Here is a 16456-nt window from a genome sequence, read left to right as displayed (position 1 = left end):
GGCGGCCCCCCGCCCTCGGCCCGCCCAATGAGGGACGCACTGCGCACACGCGTGCTGGAGACGTTTTATTGCGGGCTTCCACACAGCACGAATGAGATTATTTTTTTTTTTTCGTTTCAAAAAATGTGACTTTTGTTAAAAAAGGCCCGAGGCCTGCAGCATTAAGGCAACACAGACCGGAGGTCCAAAAACACACGTGAAACTGCTTCCCCTACCATAAATAAAAGGGGATAAAAGGTGTGGGGATGGCACGGTGCGCTCCCCCTCAGTCCAGCAGCACTACCCCTAGCAGGGCACTAGACTAAACCCTGCACGTTTAGAGGGAAAAGCAGCACAGAACAGGTTAAAACCCTCCAATGTGGCAGGAGAACAGCTTCGGGGGTCCCTGCTGACCCCCAGCCCTAAGGCGAGCCAGAGCAGAAGGCAGGGCTGTGAGCTCAGCCCTTCCCCGACAGCTCCCAGCACGAGGCCAGGCAACCACGCCACAAACACAGCCCGAAGATCCGCGGCTGAAAGCAGTGTGCAATAATGCCTCTTGAGGAGTCCACAGCGTGGGGACAAGAGCAGGAGATCTACTGCATGGCACAGCCATCTTCGGGCAGGAGGTCGTACAGGTGCAGGGCCACTGACTTGGACAGGTAGGTCATGGTGCCGAAGCGGCCGCTCGGTGCACTGTCGTACAGCAGGTCACAAATGCCCGTTGAGGGATCCTTCTCCAGCATATGGTCATCAGCACCCAGGGCTTTCTGGATTTTGGATGGGGAAGGAGAACAGAAGCATTAGGAAGAAGGGCTGCCGCCTGCTAGCTTGCACCCCACACTCGATGCTGCATTGTTGCTGTGCCCCATGAGGACAACAGGCAGGTCCTCAGCGTGGCTGACTGACCCCTAAGTAGTCTGGGCGCAACCTGCAGCCCCTACCTGCTCCTCATAGAAGAGGTCATTGGCTGCGTGCAGGATCTTTTCCACAGGTATGATGCCTCCCATGGTGTGCACCTCCACATCCACCAGCATGGTGAGCACCAAGATCGTCTCTACCAGCAGCTGCCGGTACTCTGGCTGGGGGACACGGTTGAGAACCGACTCCACGTGCACAGCAAACTTCATTTCCCCTGGGGTCATCTGCACAGAGGCAAGAAGAAATGCACACAGAGAGCTGTTATCATCAGGACAAATCCTGAACCAGGCTGGGCATTCACCCAGAGCGGCCTCGCACCCATCCTGTTCCCCAACTGGTAAACCTACCTCTTCGGTTGTTGAAGAGGGGAGAACAAAGCCCTCCACAGAAAGACCGTGGCACTGCAGAATAAGAGGTAGAGACCACGGTTACAGCCTGGAGCAGCACTGCACCCTCATTCCCAGCTGAACGTCACTGCATGCTGCCTGTGTGCCCCAGCTCCACCTCCTGCCTCCAATCTGTCACTCCTTAAACACCAGCTTGGCATGACCCAAAGCGCTCTCACACACAGCACAAGGCTCTGCTGCCTGGTTCATTATGCTGAGCAGTGCGCAGAGCTGTGATCCCAACACCAGGTTCCTCAGAGCTCACAGCCCTGCCCAACACATAAGGCTCCTCAGCAGACCAAGCCCCTTTCTGCAAGGGTAAGGACAGGGCAAAGTAGGTGCTGCACGCCTACAAGGCAGCTCCAGCTCTTCCCCAGCTTTCCAGGGCCAGCTGAAAGCCTTGTTCATAAAGCACATACCAACACAACCTCAGGGATGAGCGTTCCCCTTAGGAAGGCAAGTGTCTGGGGACCATAGGCTCAGGTGTGGACATCCAGCTCACCTTCTGCAGGACCTTCCAGACCTTCTGATAGAAACCCAAGGGGACACGGTTCAGAGCCCCATCCAGTCGCCGTCTCCGCTTCCACTGGCCCTGCCGGCTGTCCTTACTGCCCTGGTCTTTCAGCAAGCTTGAAAAGGAGCCTTTTTCCAGCAGCTCTGATTGTCCAGTGGACTGGCCAGACATACAAGGAGAAAAGGAACTGCTGCAGGGTTAAATACTCAATGAGAGCACAGCACACTGCTGCCTGAGATCTTGTGCCCACCCAGCCTTGTTCCTGGGGCAGAGCTGCCACCATCAGAGCTGCCACCAACAGAGCTGTCCCCAACAGAGCCCTCCCCGCAGCCCCAGCTCCCCACAGCCTGGAGGCCAGCTGGAGCACTGCTCCTTCCTGCAGCCACAAAGCATGACAAACCCCCCACACACAGACAACAGACACAGGTTACCAGAGAGGCCAGTAGGTCACCGTCTGCAGACTGCAAGAGAAAGGGAGAGATATAAATCAAATAGTGCCGACGCAAGGCAGCGATCATGATGAGCAGAGCAGCAGCAGCACGGACCAAGCTCAGGTCGCAGAGCAATTATCCCAGGGGCTGTGGTTAGCTGGACATTGAGAAGAAGTTTTCAGAGGCAAAAATGCAGAAAGTCTCATGTTAGCATCAGGGGAAGGACTGCACTGGAGGAGAAGCAGGGCTGCGATTGCTCTGCTGGCATGGGCACAGATTTAGTCTCAGGAGGGCCAGCAGCAGGTGGGGGACTGTCCTTGCCATGTGTGCGGTCCCTCTGTGACACCAGGCCTCACTCTGCAGCTGCTGCATCAACCTGGTCCCCATAGGCCAGGCCCACAGCTAAACACAAGCCAAGCCCCAGAGGAGGCACTTGTCTGGTGTGAGACTGAGAGGAAGCAGCAGGGGAGTGCAGGTGAGATCAATACCACAAGTCAGTGTCCTGGCATGGCACTGCTGGGTTGTGGCAGTGGAAACACAGTGCCACCGTTCAGCATTTGCTGCCAGTACAGTGGGATCTATTCGACTGTGGCAGCTATGCAGCACAGCTCCCAGCTGGTTGTAATGCCAGGGCACCCATGGTTTTGAGAAACCTTCCTCTTCCATGGCCTCAACGCAGCAGATCCCACTTAAAGGGAAGCTCCCTGAATGCCACGGGGCCACATTTAGCTTTGCTGACCTCTTCCCAGACCTGAGGCCTCCCCACTGTCCTAAACAGAGCAACCCTAAGCCTGACGAGAAGGGAAGCCAGCTCGTTGCTGCAGCAGCTCACTCAGTGGGTTCATTTAGGAAAGCTCATTAACTCATGCACGCTCAGAAGCTGCCCTGGTACGCAGCACGACAGATAAAAGCTGAGGCTGTAGGAGGACCAAGGTGGCTTCACCTTACTCCCGATCAGAGACTGCCTACGTTTATCCAGTCGCTGCAAGAGAAGAAGGTAATGAAGTTTCTGTTGCTGGACGGGGCCCACCAGGACACCATCCCCACCAGGGATGCTGCATGGTCCTCCCCCCGCCTCCCCCACCCCTGCATCTTCTCATGCACGCCTGTTCTTCCCCCCCAAATTACACTGCCAGAGCAACTCCTACTCAATGGTTTACCCCACATCCCCCCCAGGGCAGGAGTGAGCCAAAAGGGGCTTCTGGAGGCAGCTGTAAGCTTTCTATAGCCCAGGAGCAAACTCTTCTCTGCTCTCCCATCAACCTTGCTTGTCCTATATTTGTTTGCCCCTACAAACCTTTGGGGAAGCAGCCTGCACTGCTTGCTCTCACCTGTTTGATCTCACTTTTCAGCTTGATGATGCCAGTACGCTCAGTCTTGGTGGCCCCAGCAGCCTCCACGTCGTAGATGTTGATAGCAGTGGTGACCAACGAGTCCACCGATCGCACTGGAGGAGAGCAGAGAGGTCTGGAGTGGGCACTGATTCTCAGGACACAGATGTCCCTCACTGCTGCATGGCACTGGTACTCATGCACAGCCTTGCTTTGCATCCCCAGCAAGCATTACAGCACAAAGCTGCTTCAACTCAGGCTGGATCATACTAAAAACTGAGCTAAGGAAAGCCCCAACAGCCAGCGGGCTCAGGCTCAACACCCAGAGATCACCCTGCTGAAGATCACAGATAACTGCAGTGCAGAAGCTGTGCTGTGAAGGCAGAAGGGGGACGTTCTACACAGCAAGGGATGCCCAGCACTGGCCACGCTCTGCACCAGGACCCAGCTCTGCCCAGAAATGCTCTCAGCCCCCCCAAGAGACTCACCACTCTTCTCCACTCCAAATTCCTTGCCGGAGAGGATGTGGTAGAGCAGGTTCTTCACATTGGACGGGCTGAGATTCATCAGGTTCTCAGTGGCTTCTCCAGCTGGAGAGAAGAGTTGGAATGTTGTTCACCTTTCACCCTCCCAGCCTGCATCCCAGTCTGTTATCAGGAGGTACCCAAGAGCAGTCCCAACCATGTACCCTGCCACTTTCATGCAGCCTCATCCTGGCATTGAGAGCTGCCCATTTTTAATGGCATTTCTCCTCCCTGACTGACAGGACCCCAAGCACCATAGCCCCCACCCCACTGACCTCACTGCACGTACCTGAGCAGTGCAGGGAGTGTGCCAGCTCTGTTGCCATCACCTGGATGATGAGCCCGATGCGGATTCGAAACATATCAGTGAAGAGTGCTGGCTGGGTGCGTATGTACATAGCCAAGTACACCATGATCTCCTGGAGAGACAGGGGCAGGTCATCCCACTGCTCCTCTCCAGAGCTCATACCCACCCGTGGGGTGCCCTCTCACCTGGGTGAGGATGGACACGCTGAGGTTCTTCTCACTGGCTTCATCAATGAGGCGAACGAGCTCCTCGTAGGGGATGGGGCTGAGGAGGGAATGGTGGAGTAAGCAAGAGATAGCCCTGCATCCCTCCTGGTCCACGGAGGAGATACAGGCTGTCTCACATCCAGTCCCAGCCCGGAATGCATGGGAAGAAAGAGGTACCACACTCACGCTGAGATGGTCTTCTCACGTGGCTCTGGGGGCAGCCCCACCGTCAAGTGCTTCTGGTGAGACAAGAGGGCTGTGCAGGCCTGCAGACAGAAAGGATCACCATCAGCTCCGGCTTCGGGGCTTCAGCACAAGGCAGAGGGAGGCAGAGCTGATGGTGCCCTCAGCCCACCAGGGCTCTTACCTCATCCAAAGCTTCCACCTTTTTCTTGAGGATGCCAGAGATGTAGCGGATCAAAGCCCACTGGCGTGTGGCTCCCACCCGCTCGTACATCTCAGTGAGGAGCTCCTTGACAGTGGGGCCAGGCTCACCATCAAGGCCCGTGTGCCATTCGGGCCCCCTGCAATGAAGGAGATGCCAGGTTACTGCCATCAAATCATTCCACAGCACCGCTCAGGGTCAGAAGGCTGAGACACACGTGTGGCCATGTCAGCTCTCTGCACCCAGAGCATAGGCAGATCCCAGAGCTTGCCATACTTGAGGATGTGGAGCATGTAGAGGATGTCTGCTTGCTCCTGCAGCGTGGGGCAGATCCGCAGCTGGTCCACCAGTGCCTTGCAGTCCACATTGCCAGCCTCATCACGGGGCAGGCTCATCTCTGCATGGAGCGCGTGGCTCTGGGGGAAGAGAGAGCCAGGCTCCTGGTCAGCACTCTGCTCTGAGGGCAGGGAGGCATGGAGCCAAAGATGCTCACCCATGGGCATCCCCCCACCACAAAGGACCAAACTTTCCTCGTGAAGCCCTAGAAGGATCCTCTGGCTTCAGATGAGAAGCTAGCAGTGCTGAGCCAGCCCAGCCAGGGAAGAAAAGGGCTCACCTTGACTTCCTGGTCATGATGGTGGGGTGAGCTCAACAACTTTACTGACTGCTGGGATGCCTGGAAGATCTTGCTGGGGATGTACATCCCAACATCTAAAAGAAAGACAGGGTCAGTTGGTGCAGGTATTTCTCAGCCTTAGCCACCATCACCCCACTCAAACCAGCTCATGACCCACCCTCTGCTCCCCCGAGGAGCAACTGCAGAGGAGCTGACTGTCAGAAGAAACCCACGTGGTTAGAGGAATGTTTGGGAGTTTACAAGAGGGACCAGCTCCATGATACTCCGTAGCCAGGACTAACACAATGAACTGCAGATGTCTGTGCCCAGGCAAAGGCCAGGCTGTCCTGCAGGTTGCCCTGGGTCACGCCGCATCCCATGAATGGAAAGGCACTTCAGCCTCCCAAAGGCACCTCAGCCTGACCACGAAGAGAAGGTGCGAAGGGTGCTGGAGTTACTCACCCTGGACCTGAAGGTCCTTGGCCTTGGATGCCAGGGACATGAGGTCACGGGTGGTGTGGACGGCAGCACGGAAGCGCTTCAGCCCTCCTCGCTGGGCAGTGGGAGGGAGGTTCGACTGGGGAACCGTGCGCTGCAGCAGGTGGTCCAGGTACTGCGCCACCTCATCGTATGTGTCCGCTGGAACAGGAGGAAAAAGAGCCTCAGCCACTGGGCACCGGGGCACTCCAGGTCCCCAGCTGCATCCCCACAGGGACAAAGCTTCACTGGCTGCAAAGAGCAACAGCGTGGGGCTAGCACCGTGAGCCAACCAAACAGACAGAGGCAGCAGCAGCGCCGTCCGTCCGAGCAGAGCGCGTTTGGATTGCCCCAGCACAGCAAGAGCCTCACCCTAACATGGCTCCAGGATGGGAGCAAGACAGGGCAGGTTTTGTAGTAGTTATCTCTGATTAGTAATTGAGTTATTCTAGTTAGAAGTTAAAGGAGGGCAGCATGGTCTCCTTCACAAACCGCCAGCTCCTGCCTGGCTCTTTGCCCAGCCTCCAGCTCCATGCTAGGAGCACCAGGGCCACCACCCACTAACTACAGCACAGAGAGAGTGCTCAGAGAGCATGTCTCTGCTCAGCCAGGACATAACAGCAATGCCCAGCAGCAAGAGTGATGCCCAGGGAGGGGGAAGCCCCACACGTGGTGATGCTACACAACAGATACCTGTTACTGCGTTTCCAGACAGTGGACCAGCAGCATTTCTGCTACAGGAGGAGAACTACAGACAGCATCCAAGGCTGATAGCACAGCATCTCCTTCCTAAACCTGGGAGGGATGCTCTGCACTCACTGCATAGGGGCTAAGCTGGACAAATACCTCAGGATGGACATTGGGCTTGAGAACATCATCCTGTCTACCTGCAGCGTCTGACCACAGAAAAACTGAGCATCTTTTAGAGTGGATACAGTGTCCAGGCAGACCCCACCTCTTGCTGGGGGTAGGGGGAAGCAGACACTTTGGAGGAGCTTGGCTGCAGCCTGCAAAGCTGCAGCATGAAGCAGTGCAACTGCAAAGTGTGGACGATGCAGCCATGCAAGAGAAGTAAACATTCAGAGCTGCAGCAGTGGAAATGTTGGCTCCAGGAGCAGCAGCAGAGCAGATCGATGGGAAGGCTGGGAAAATGACCATCACTGGGTCTCACAGTAGGAGAACATGTCTAGGGCTGCTTGCAAGGGGAGCAGCAAAACCTGCATCCTCCCATGGTCTCAGAGCAGGGGGGTCCGTCGTGTTGCGATGGGCCACAGCCCCCACGAGGCAGCAAGGCCTCAATCTGGCACGCACTGGAGCTGCCCTGTCCAGAAAGGCCCAAAGATTTTGTGATAATACCACCCAGAGACTGCCTGGGGAGCCAGGGATACCTCGGGCACTGTACAATCACCTTCCACACCATCACATGTGCTGACCACACCAAACATCTTCAGCCAAATCTCCAGGGCAGAGGCAGGTTGCCGAGCCTTCGTCTCTTCCCCACGCAACAGCCTATGGAGGTTGGGGTGGCTTGTTCAGGAATATCCTCTGTGCTTGCTACAGCCACATCCCCCAACTTCAGCCCTGTTTGGCTGGGAAACCCCGCTGCTCAGGGGCTGAAACAGCCACCTCTGTTCACCCAGCCCCGCCACCCCACTAGCATCACTGTGAAGGTCACTCAGATGGGGTTAATTGGCAGAGGGTCAGATGGGTGCAGAAACACGGTGGGAGGTGGGACACGAATGGTTTAAGGGAGAGTTCAGTGTTTTGCACACCACAGTAGCGACTGGCCTGTTCCCCCTTACCATCCTCTGCAAACTGCAAGCCATGCAGCCACTCCTCAGGGTCTAGCTCCTCAAAGCTGTCAAGGCTGAGCTTGTAGCCGTTGGCAAAGACCTTACCCTCCGGCCCAGGGTCCATGAAGCTGAGGTGCGTTCGGCACGACGTTGTCAGGAACTCCGACAACTTACCCGTCTGGATCCTGGGCGAAAGGAGGGGAGGTCACACAGAGAGGAAGGGGGAGGCAGTGCCCTTGGCTTGCCTCCTGGATGCAGGGCAGTCCCTCAGCAGGGATAGAAAGGCTTGTCTGGGAGCACACGCATCTCTCAACGTCTGCTTTAGCTGTTTGCAGTTCCTCCAGGCGCACGTGGATATGGAAAGGCTGGCCAAAAGCTATCAGAGGGGTGCTACAGCCATGGATCCGATGGCACAAGGAGATACGTCCTCTCTTGTACCTCCTCAGTGGGGACTGCAGCCCCAGGGTGCACTCACAGCCCAGCACATCCCAACATATCCTCTGCAGCTTGTGCCCTAACAGTCAGTGCTCAGGCAGAGCTTGCTCCCATACGGCCACACTCAGGTAGGACACCAGTCCTGTTCCCTCCTGCACCCCAAGAAGCTGCACTCACCTTGCACCACCAAAATACCCGTCCTGCAGCTTCCGTAGCGTTGCCAGCACTGTGGGGTGTATGCTGCTGCCCGAATCATCTGTCGGGAACAGAGACACGGGCAGTCAGGCTCTCCTACACAAACAGGCTTTCAGTAACACAGGACCAGGTGGGCATTCAGACATGCAAAGCACCACGACAGCAGCCAGACCCTTGCTCTGGGGTGTGCAGCCAGGCAGCGGCACCAACAGCACCACCCAAAAAGGGAAATTCATGACTGCCTAGGCTGGATAACCAGCAAAGACAGGCTCGGATGCACTGCAGGCCCCTGGGATTTCACCCTGAAGCTGGTAGCACCAGACAGCAGTAATCCAAACAGCCCCCTGCTCCCTGCCTGGCTTTCAGGGTGCTGTCGAAGTGTTGGGGTGCTGCTGTTCAAGGCAAAAGACACTACAGCAAACACAATCAACACCCAAGGGAACTTCAAGTACACAAGGAAAATGAAAAAGGCCCGAAGGCAGCATGGAGTCTCCTCCCTGTGCTGGCTCACGGGGAAGAGAAGACTGCTCCAGAGAAGCCAGTTTGCAGAGGAGCAAACGTGCTGCTTTCCGCTCCTTTTGGATTTCTGTTTTCCCCTCCTTGACATTTAAGAAAGCCTTTGAGGGGTGGTTAGCCTTGGTGAAGAGTCACGATGCAGGAAGAGCCCCAAGAACATTTTTACACAGGAATTATTTCTTGTCTTGCTCCCAGAAGGCTTCCCAAACAGGCCTAGCTGCCTGGAGACGACATACTTCCATGCCAACAAACCTGCCTTGAGCTTCAGGCACTGGTGCTTGGCAGGTAGCCCTGCTGGCTACCGGATGGCTGCCAATTCCATGCGACTCCTTTGAGCTCTATACAGGATGCTGTTGGCTGATCCAGCCCCGCTGTGTCCCCATTACCCAGGCTGCCCCCATCCACCCGCCCCTATTCTCCCACAGAGGAGGTTGGAGGATCCGTACCGAGCATGATGTGAGAGATAGGGAAGGTGATGGTGGGCCTCCCTGTCATCCTCCAGCGGCTGCAGAGGTACGAGAGGTCTGTCCTCAGCATCTCCACAATCATCTTGCTGTCGAGTGCCAGGTAGAACTGCTGCTGGTCTATGAACTGCAGGGAGAGCAGGAGACATGAACACCCTTTGCACAGCCAGCACGTTGCTCTGGAGCCACCCACGTCTTCCCATCAGCCACCCCTGAGACCAACTTGAGTGCTCAGCCAGTGGACAAACTTCCCATCCATTTACGCAGTGTGGCAGCTGCTAACAAGCATGTACAATGCTACTCACCTGTGGGGTGAAGGCAAAGATGTTCTTCCTAATGTTGTAGAGCTTGGAGGTCCCAATCACACCCATGTGCCGGTAGGGCCGTCCTGTCAAGCTCATCTGCTTGTTGCGACCTGGGGAAGATAAGGGTTTGTAACATTTTCCTCCAGTCCTCTCAAAAGGGAAAGTGGTAGCAAAAGGCAGAAGGCTTCTGTGCTAGCAGCCAGGAGGAAAAGGGTTGCTTGTGTTGAGCACCCCATGGCTCTGCATCCAGCTGGCACAGCTCAAAGTGACAGCAATATTCTGGCCCATGGCCCTGCCCAAGGACTCTTGCTGGAACCAGAGCCACACAAACAACTCTGAGCTCAGCAACGTGCTGCACCTCCAGGTCCTTGAGAATGTCAGAAGCTGGTGCAGGGTTGCCCCCACTGAGACCCCAAAGGTAACAGCTCTGTCAGTGTCCCCATTGCTCCTAGATGACTTCTAGAGTAGCTGCATCACCAAGAGGAAAAGTCCCAGCAGTTCCTAGGTGGCTCCCCTGCCCCTTTTGCCCATGTCATACTTGGCCTTTCAGTGGCTTAAATTAGCCAGCACCCACAGCCTGGGGCAGGTCAGGTTTCTCCTTTGGCCAAGGCTGGATCTCCAGCTCCTGCACAACACTCCCTGTGCCTGAGGATATGCAGTATCAGGGAATGAGCATGCAGATTTCAACACACTCTCCCCTCACAGCCTGCCTTCCCTCCAGCAAGAGCCATCCTTTCAGACCTAAAGACTCAGACAGGAGACCCTTCCCTGGGATCTAGCTGTCCTCCCTCACTGAGATTTGGGTGACCTTGCTCATAGCACATCCACTCCACATAGCACCACTATGTGAGTGAAGCAAGTGTGAAACTGTAATGCCAAAGCCACCCCTGCTCCTCTCGTACAGAAGCAGCATTGCAAGCCCAGGAACAGAAAAGCCCTAAACAACCAGGCAGAAAGGAGCAGGGCAGGACATCAGCATCTACACACAGGATGGGACAGCAACTTCTGCACTCTTTTTTTCTACAGGAACTTGCAGCTCACCCAGACGAGCGTAGATGTGGCTGAGGATGCGAGCAGGTTGCACTCTGATGGGGTAAACATCGGCCACAGTCTCCACATGGATGCCCTCCTTCCTCAGAAGAGCCTTGATCCCCTCTGTCTCCGCTAGGATGCACACTGAGGAGAGAAGACAGCAGGCTCAGAGCACACTTTCAGAGGAAGATGGGTGAGACATCACTGCCCACGGTCTTTCTGGACACGTGCAAGATGCACATGCAGGGGCAGCTGTCCTGGGGTTGCTCTGCCTTGCTCCCATAACACTCATTACACCCAGATGAGCAGTGGGAGGATGTGCCCAGTTTTCATCTTCTGCAATGGACACCATAGCAGGTGACATTTCCCTGGGGCAACGCAGGGTCCAGCAGAAAGACCAGCACTGCATCTTACATCCTGCTGCCAGGGCTGGGCTGCGGCCGTGCCGGGGGGCAGAACCATCCCACAGCCAACACTGGGCATTGTCCCATGGAAAAATTTGGAAGTGGTCCCTTTCCCTCACCTTGCACCACCACGTCGGGCTTGGAGACAGTCGCAAAGCGGCGGTTGAGGGGATCGATTTCACCAGGAGCCAGAAATCCCTGAGGGAAGAAGAAAAGGCACGAGGAGATAAACATCTCATGGGCTGAGCAGAGAGGGTAAAGCCAGCAGCAACCCATCTGTAAGAAATCTCAGGGAATGGAGGTGGCAGCTTCCACGTGGCAGAGTGGCAGCATTTGTCCCTTGAGCTCAAAGTCCAGCCCAGCCCTCTCTCCCTAGCACCAGAGGTGACCATACCTCAGCCATCAGGCAGCCCAGGATGTAGAGGGACTGGCCCCACATGAGTGGCAGCTTGCCCATGGGTATCCTGTCCACAGTGTGGGGGTTGTTGTATTCTTCATCCACCTGGAAGAGAAGCCAGCTCAGCAAGGGACCCACAGACATGGGATGCTGAAGGAAATATCACTGCTGCACTTAAAAATCTGCCAATGCACCAGCAGACTGTCAGCATAGAACCCTTACACATGGGGCAAGATAAGCTTTGAGGAAAATAAGTAATTTATTTTAGGGGTGTTTTGGTTGTTTTTTTTTTTGTTTTTTTTTTTTTTTAAACAGATCCATATCACACTTACTTTTCTAAGTAGGTTCCCATTAGAAACTGCTATTTGATTTTGGATAATAGTGGCTCAAACCAAATCACGCAGCAATGAGACGTTCTCTGCTCGCTATCCCTGTTAGAGCAGACCCCCACCACAGCTCAGGCAGCTCACCTTGTCTGGTGGGACGCTGTACAGCTCTGGCACCAGATGCACCCCGTTCTTCCCCTTGATGAGAATCCCCTCAAGAGCCTCCCGGTACTCTTGCACCTGGGGAAGGGAGCAGAGAGCATCAGGGCAGGCCTCCCTGTGCCCTTCTCCACACCCCCCCTTACCCAGGGCTCATTTCCCCTAGCCTGCTGGCTCCTGCCTCTCTTACCTGCTCCATGTTTCCACTGAAAAGCCCATCGATGATCAGGTACGTCCAGAACAAAGGCCACTCACACTCGATGTTCTCAAAGAGCTTCAGCTCTGCAGGTTCATAGTAGGAGCGGTTGGGATCCTGCAGAAAGGCCACAACGGCGAGGCGGGTGGTTGCAGGGTTCACGACCACCCCCAACACCCCCACCTCAAATACCCTCACTCTGTGGGTGCAGGTTAACCCGACAATGGCAAAGCTCACGAGCACTGAGGAATGTCAGAGTGGAGAGCTCTGGAGAGCCCCAGCCACACCTGCTGCCAGTGATTCTCAGGGCTGGAGAAGCACAGCTGAAGGAGAACCACCCAGGAACGCTCCAGCTGATGCGACAGCCAAAGGAGCCCACCAGATTATGGGCCCCACCAGCTGGATGTTTAACATCCCAAGTGCCACTTTCTAGTTTTATGGTTATCAAATGCCTGTCACTTCTATAATTGTCCTCGTTTTCCCTCCTCAAGCTTAGAGTCTAACATAGCACTACATGAGCTGTTTGCTGGCCCAGGAGAGATAAAAACAGCCTCGTGTTTCCACAGGGCTCATCAAGACCCACAGGTTGACCTCTGCAGGGTTCCTGTGTGGGATGGCAGTCCCATTTTCCCCAGCTTCAGAGACATGCAAGATCACCAGCCCCAGGATGCAGGCAGAACCAGACTCTGCTTATCTGCTGTGGGCACGGGTGGGATGTGCCACACCTCTGCAGTGGGCTGTGGAATTTCGGGCAGCCCTGCCATGATACTGCCTGGATCAAAGAGCTCTCATCATTGCAGGGCTCCCCAGAACAGCCTTCACACTGCATCCAGGGCGCTAAGAATGTCACCCAGGACAGTCTGTCCTCAGCACCACAGTCATGGCAGGTGGGAACACTGGGAGCACTCACCTCTTTGGGGGTCCTGTATCCATCACGGAGGAAGCGGCAGCAGCCATAGCGCCCCTGGGAGAGAAGGGGAGAGGAGCTGAGCAGGAGGAACAGTGTCAGGTACCTTCTACCTTCACTGTACGAGTGAATTCTCTGCCTAAGAACCCCCTTCACACAGCTGCACAGTGCTCAGGCACCACAATCACAGCCCAGTGTGACAGCACACAGCACTGCTTCTTTGCACACCCCCAACACAGGCCACAGAGACTGGGAGAAAACAGCTCCAGGCACCCCCTCCCCAAGCACATTTTGGGGCAGAAAAGGATTGCAGGCTTTGAACTGTTTCTCAGGAAGGGTGAAGAGGGCAGAGCTGCTCACCTGCAGCTTTGTGATGATCTCTTGCTTGGTAATTTCCACCAGCTCACTGTCCTCCACAGCAAAGGCTGGGTAGGAGATGACAGAGAGCACGCTGGCATCCACCTCCTTGGATGAGGAGGCCCTCGGCAGCATCGAGTGGAGGATGGACTGAGCAAATGGAAGGAAAGAGGTTTAGATGCCACTATTCACACCGCAACCCCGTCAGATTGCATGCATAGCCCTCACCTGGCAGTGCTGCACCTCATCTGACAGCACCCGAATCACAGACTGTGGGCCTCCCTTTGCTCCAAAGAGATCCAGCTCATCTAGGGCCTCCAGGGCAGCCTGCAAGCAGGGCGAGACTCAGAGCAGTGTGTCCTCTACTGTACCATAAGAGCTCTCACCCCATGCCAGCCCCACTGACCAGTTTTAAACAAGAGATGTAAACACACCCCTGCATCCTGCAAAGGCTGCAGAGCACCCATAGCCAAAGAATGACCACATCTCATCCCCACAGCTCACCTTGGCCATGCCGACAGAGCTGGCATTCAACTCAGTGATCCCCCGGTTCGTCTTGTCCCCACGTTCCCATATCCCAAAGTCCTGCAGAGAGGCAGCAGTTTGTGTCATGCCCTCATAGAATCTCAGCCTTTGGCAGTGCTCCCAGTAAGCTTCTGAGGGGTTCTGCCCACTACCTCCACCCTCCAGGCACAATTCTCTTCCCTGGCAAAGGCCTCAAGCTACCCACCGCTGTCTTATAGGCCGCTTCGATGTAGAAGACGAGGTTCTGGATGAAGTTGACTTCATCCAGGCTGTGAATTATGTGGAGACCTGAAGCAGCAGGGAAGAATTCATGTTAGTCCTCAGGAAGGGGCTGTCCTTCTAGGAAGGGGCTGTAGAAGCCAGCCCCCCTCTTCCCCACATACCCTGTAGTGGCCACATCCTCACTCCCACCCCACCTAGCAGGTTGTGTCCTTGCAACAAAGGACACTCAGGAGCAGAGCCACAGATCTGTACAGAGAGCCCCAAAACACCTCAACCCCCTCCACGTCACATGTCTCAATCCCTCGAGATACAGGTCTCCAAACGGCATCCCACCTGAGGCTGTCATCTGCGCCAGCATGAGCAGGTAGAGGGAGGTGGCATCCAACTGCAGGTGCCCCCACTCATGGTCTCCCACCACAGTGGCACAGGTGTGGGTGTTGTACTTGGCATGCAGGCAGTCCCGAGTGCTCTGGCTGTACTTGAAGGCCTCCACCTTGTCCACCTGGAGAAGCGGAAAGGGATGCAGGGGCTTGACAAACCCCAAACCCGGGGAAACTCCATGCCACCAATCCAGCACGCAGAGACACAGCTGGGAGCAGGACACATCTCACAGCCCCTGCACGCACTGAGAACACAAGCCCAGGCTCTTGTGTCTCTATAGTGAATGGTTGGAGGGTACACAGCCATGTTTGCAGCACAGGGAAAGAAAAGGGTCACCCCGAATGCGCTCAGGGAGAATAGTCACCGGGCCAGGCAGGCCAGAAGACAGGCAGCAATTGGCACAAGACTTCACTGGCCTCTAGCCCACAGCACTGGAACGCTCTCTGGAGGACTGACATCCAGTCAGGGCTTATTAAGTCTTTCTGAAAGGAGGTCAGCTCCCACTCGTTTAGGAAAGCTGGGGCTGGTGATCCTGGTGGGCTCTGAGGTGACCACTCGGCTCTCCCCTGGCTCCTACCTGTCTCATCATGCACTGGAGCAGCCCCCTCATCAGCTTCACCACGCTCTGCAAGGAAAGGAAAGCAGCCTCGTTAATCTCCGGATAGCAAAGAGAAGCCCTGACTCAGGACCAGCTGGTCGCTGACCTTTGCAGATCACCGGCGCCTGTAACCAGAGCCCCTGCTAACCGCAGCCATCGCTATGCGGGCAAGCAACGCAGGGAAGAGAGCGCTTATGGCCGCCAGCGGGACCAAAGCGCTGCGCCGGGGGGGGAAGGAGAAGGAGCTCCCAGCTGGGCGTGAGGCCGCAGCCCCGAATCCCGCAGGAGCAGCAGGACAAGCGGGCAGCCAGCACCGCAGCAGCCCTGCTCACCCCAAAGCCCCGCTTCCCACGGGACAGCCTTCAGCCCCCGCCCCACCTGCTCCAGCTCGTAGGCCTTCGCCTTGTCCTCATCGCGGTCGGCGTTCTTACGGTACGCCAGGCCCAGCCCCCAGACGGCCAGGATGCTGTAGACGTTATCGCGGACCCAGGCATCGCGGTGATCGGCGCTGGCGGGCAGCAACCCGGTCACGGCGTCCTGCGGACGGCGAGAAGCGGGGGTAGGAGAGGAGGGAGGCGGCCCGGAGCCCCGAGTCCGGCAGCGCAGCGCCCCGCGCCTCGCACCTGGTGCCGGAGGATGGTTTGCTGCACCAGGCGGCCGTAGCCGTCCAGCCGCACGCCCGAGTTGCTGCGACCGCGCATGGCGACGGCGGGGGGAACGGCGGAGCGCGGGGCGGGAACGCGGCGGGAGGAGGGCGGAGGGGCGGCTGCCCCTCCGCCCTCCTCCCGCCGCGTTCCCGCCCCGCGCTCCGCCCGGGTGCTGGAAGATCAACCGCCTCTCCAAAAGGTTTCGCGCCGCCTCAAAGCTCCACTCCCCTTAGAATCCCATGTTTGCGGGATGTTTCCAGCAGATTTACCCGCACGCTCAGCCCCGCAGCTTTTGGGAGGCGGTGGCGGCGGAGAGCCCCTTAAAGTTCACTATGCAGCGGTCAGGACCTGGCATCTCCGCGGCCGGTGGGCAGCGCCCCCTGGTGGGCGGAGGCCGCGAAGGGCGGGCGGGGACAGGGGGCCATATGGGGACATGGGGACGGCGGGGTGCGATGGAAGGCAGCTCCCGTCCGCGGACACCGGGGGACGGACGGCTACACCGAGCGTGCGGCAACGCGCTGCT

At 56.6% G+C, this 16456-nt stretch overlaps 1 protein-coding gene across 3 annotated transcripts; it reads right to left on the bottom strand.

Moving 5' to 3' along the window:
- Nucleotides 1-52: 52 nt before the first annotated feature.
- PHKA1 (phosphorylase kinase regulatory subunit alpha 1) lies at nucleotides 53-16050 on the bottom strand. 3 transcript variants are annotated; one of them, XM_048959631.1, is made up of 33 exons: nucleotides 15910-16050; nucleotides 15665-15823; nucleotides 15266-15313; nucleotides 14641-14809; nucleotides 14291-14373; nucleotides 14065-14145; nucleotides 13789-13887; nucleotides 13564-13710; nucleotides 13207-13260; nucleotides 12291-12413; nucleotides 12086-12181; nucleotides 11613-11720; nucleotides 11338-11416; nucleotides 10824-10958; nucleotides 9783-9892; nucleotides 9460-9604; nucleotides 8480-8558; nucleotides 7877-8052; nucleotides 6060-6236; nucleotides 5598-5692; nucleotides 5258-5397; nucleotides 4964-5120; nucleotides 4783-4862; nucleotides 4576-4654; nucleotides 4373-4502; nucleotides 4048-4149; nucleotides 3560-3675; nucleotides 3172-3210; nucleotides 2229-2258; nucleotides 1786-1956; nucleotides 1245-1298; nucleotides 921-1121; nucleotides 53-746 (listed from the first exon to the last, which is right to left on the bottom strand). In XM_048959631.1, the coding sequence occupies exons 1-33, from the start codon at nucleotides 15985-15987 to the stop codon at nucleotides 573-575; spliced, it is 3714 nt and encodes a 1237-aa protein (XP_048815588.1). In that variant the 5' UTR covers nucleotides 15988-16050; the 3' UTR covers nucleotides 53-572. The 3 variants fall into 3 exon arrangements, with proteins under 3 accessions (XP_048815588.1, XP_048815590.1, XP_048815589.1); XM_048959633.1 differs by having other exon boundaries at nucleotides 7973-8052; XM_048959632.1 differs by lacking the exon at nucleotides 3172-3210.
- Nucleotides 16051-16456: the final 406 nt, after the last annotated feature.

The sequence above is a fragment of the Lagopus muta genome, chromosome 13, assembly GCF_023343835.1.
Source record: "Lagopus muta isolate bLagMut1 chromosome 13, bLagMut1 primary, whole genome shotgun sequence".
In the NCBI taxonomy this organism is placed as follows: domain Eukaryota; kingdom Metazoa; phylum Chordata; class Aves; order Galliformes; family Phasianidae; genus Lagopus; species Lagopus muta.
Note: the sequence above shows the minus strand (reverse complement) of the source record. Positions and strands in the feature narration are given on the sequence as shown.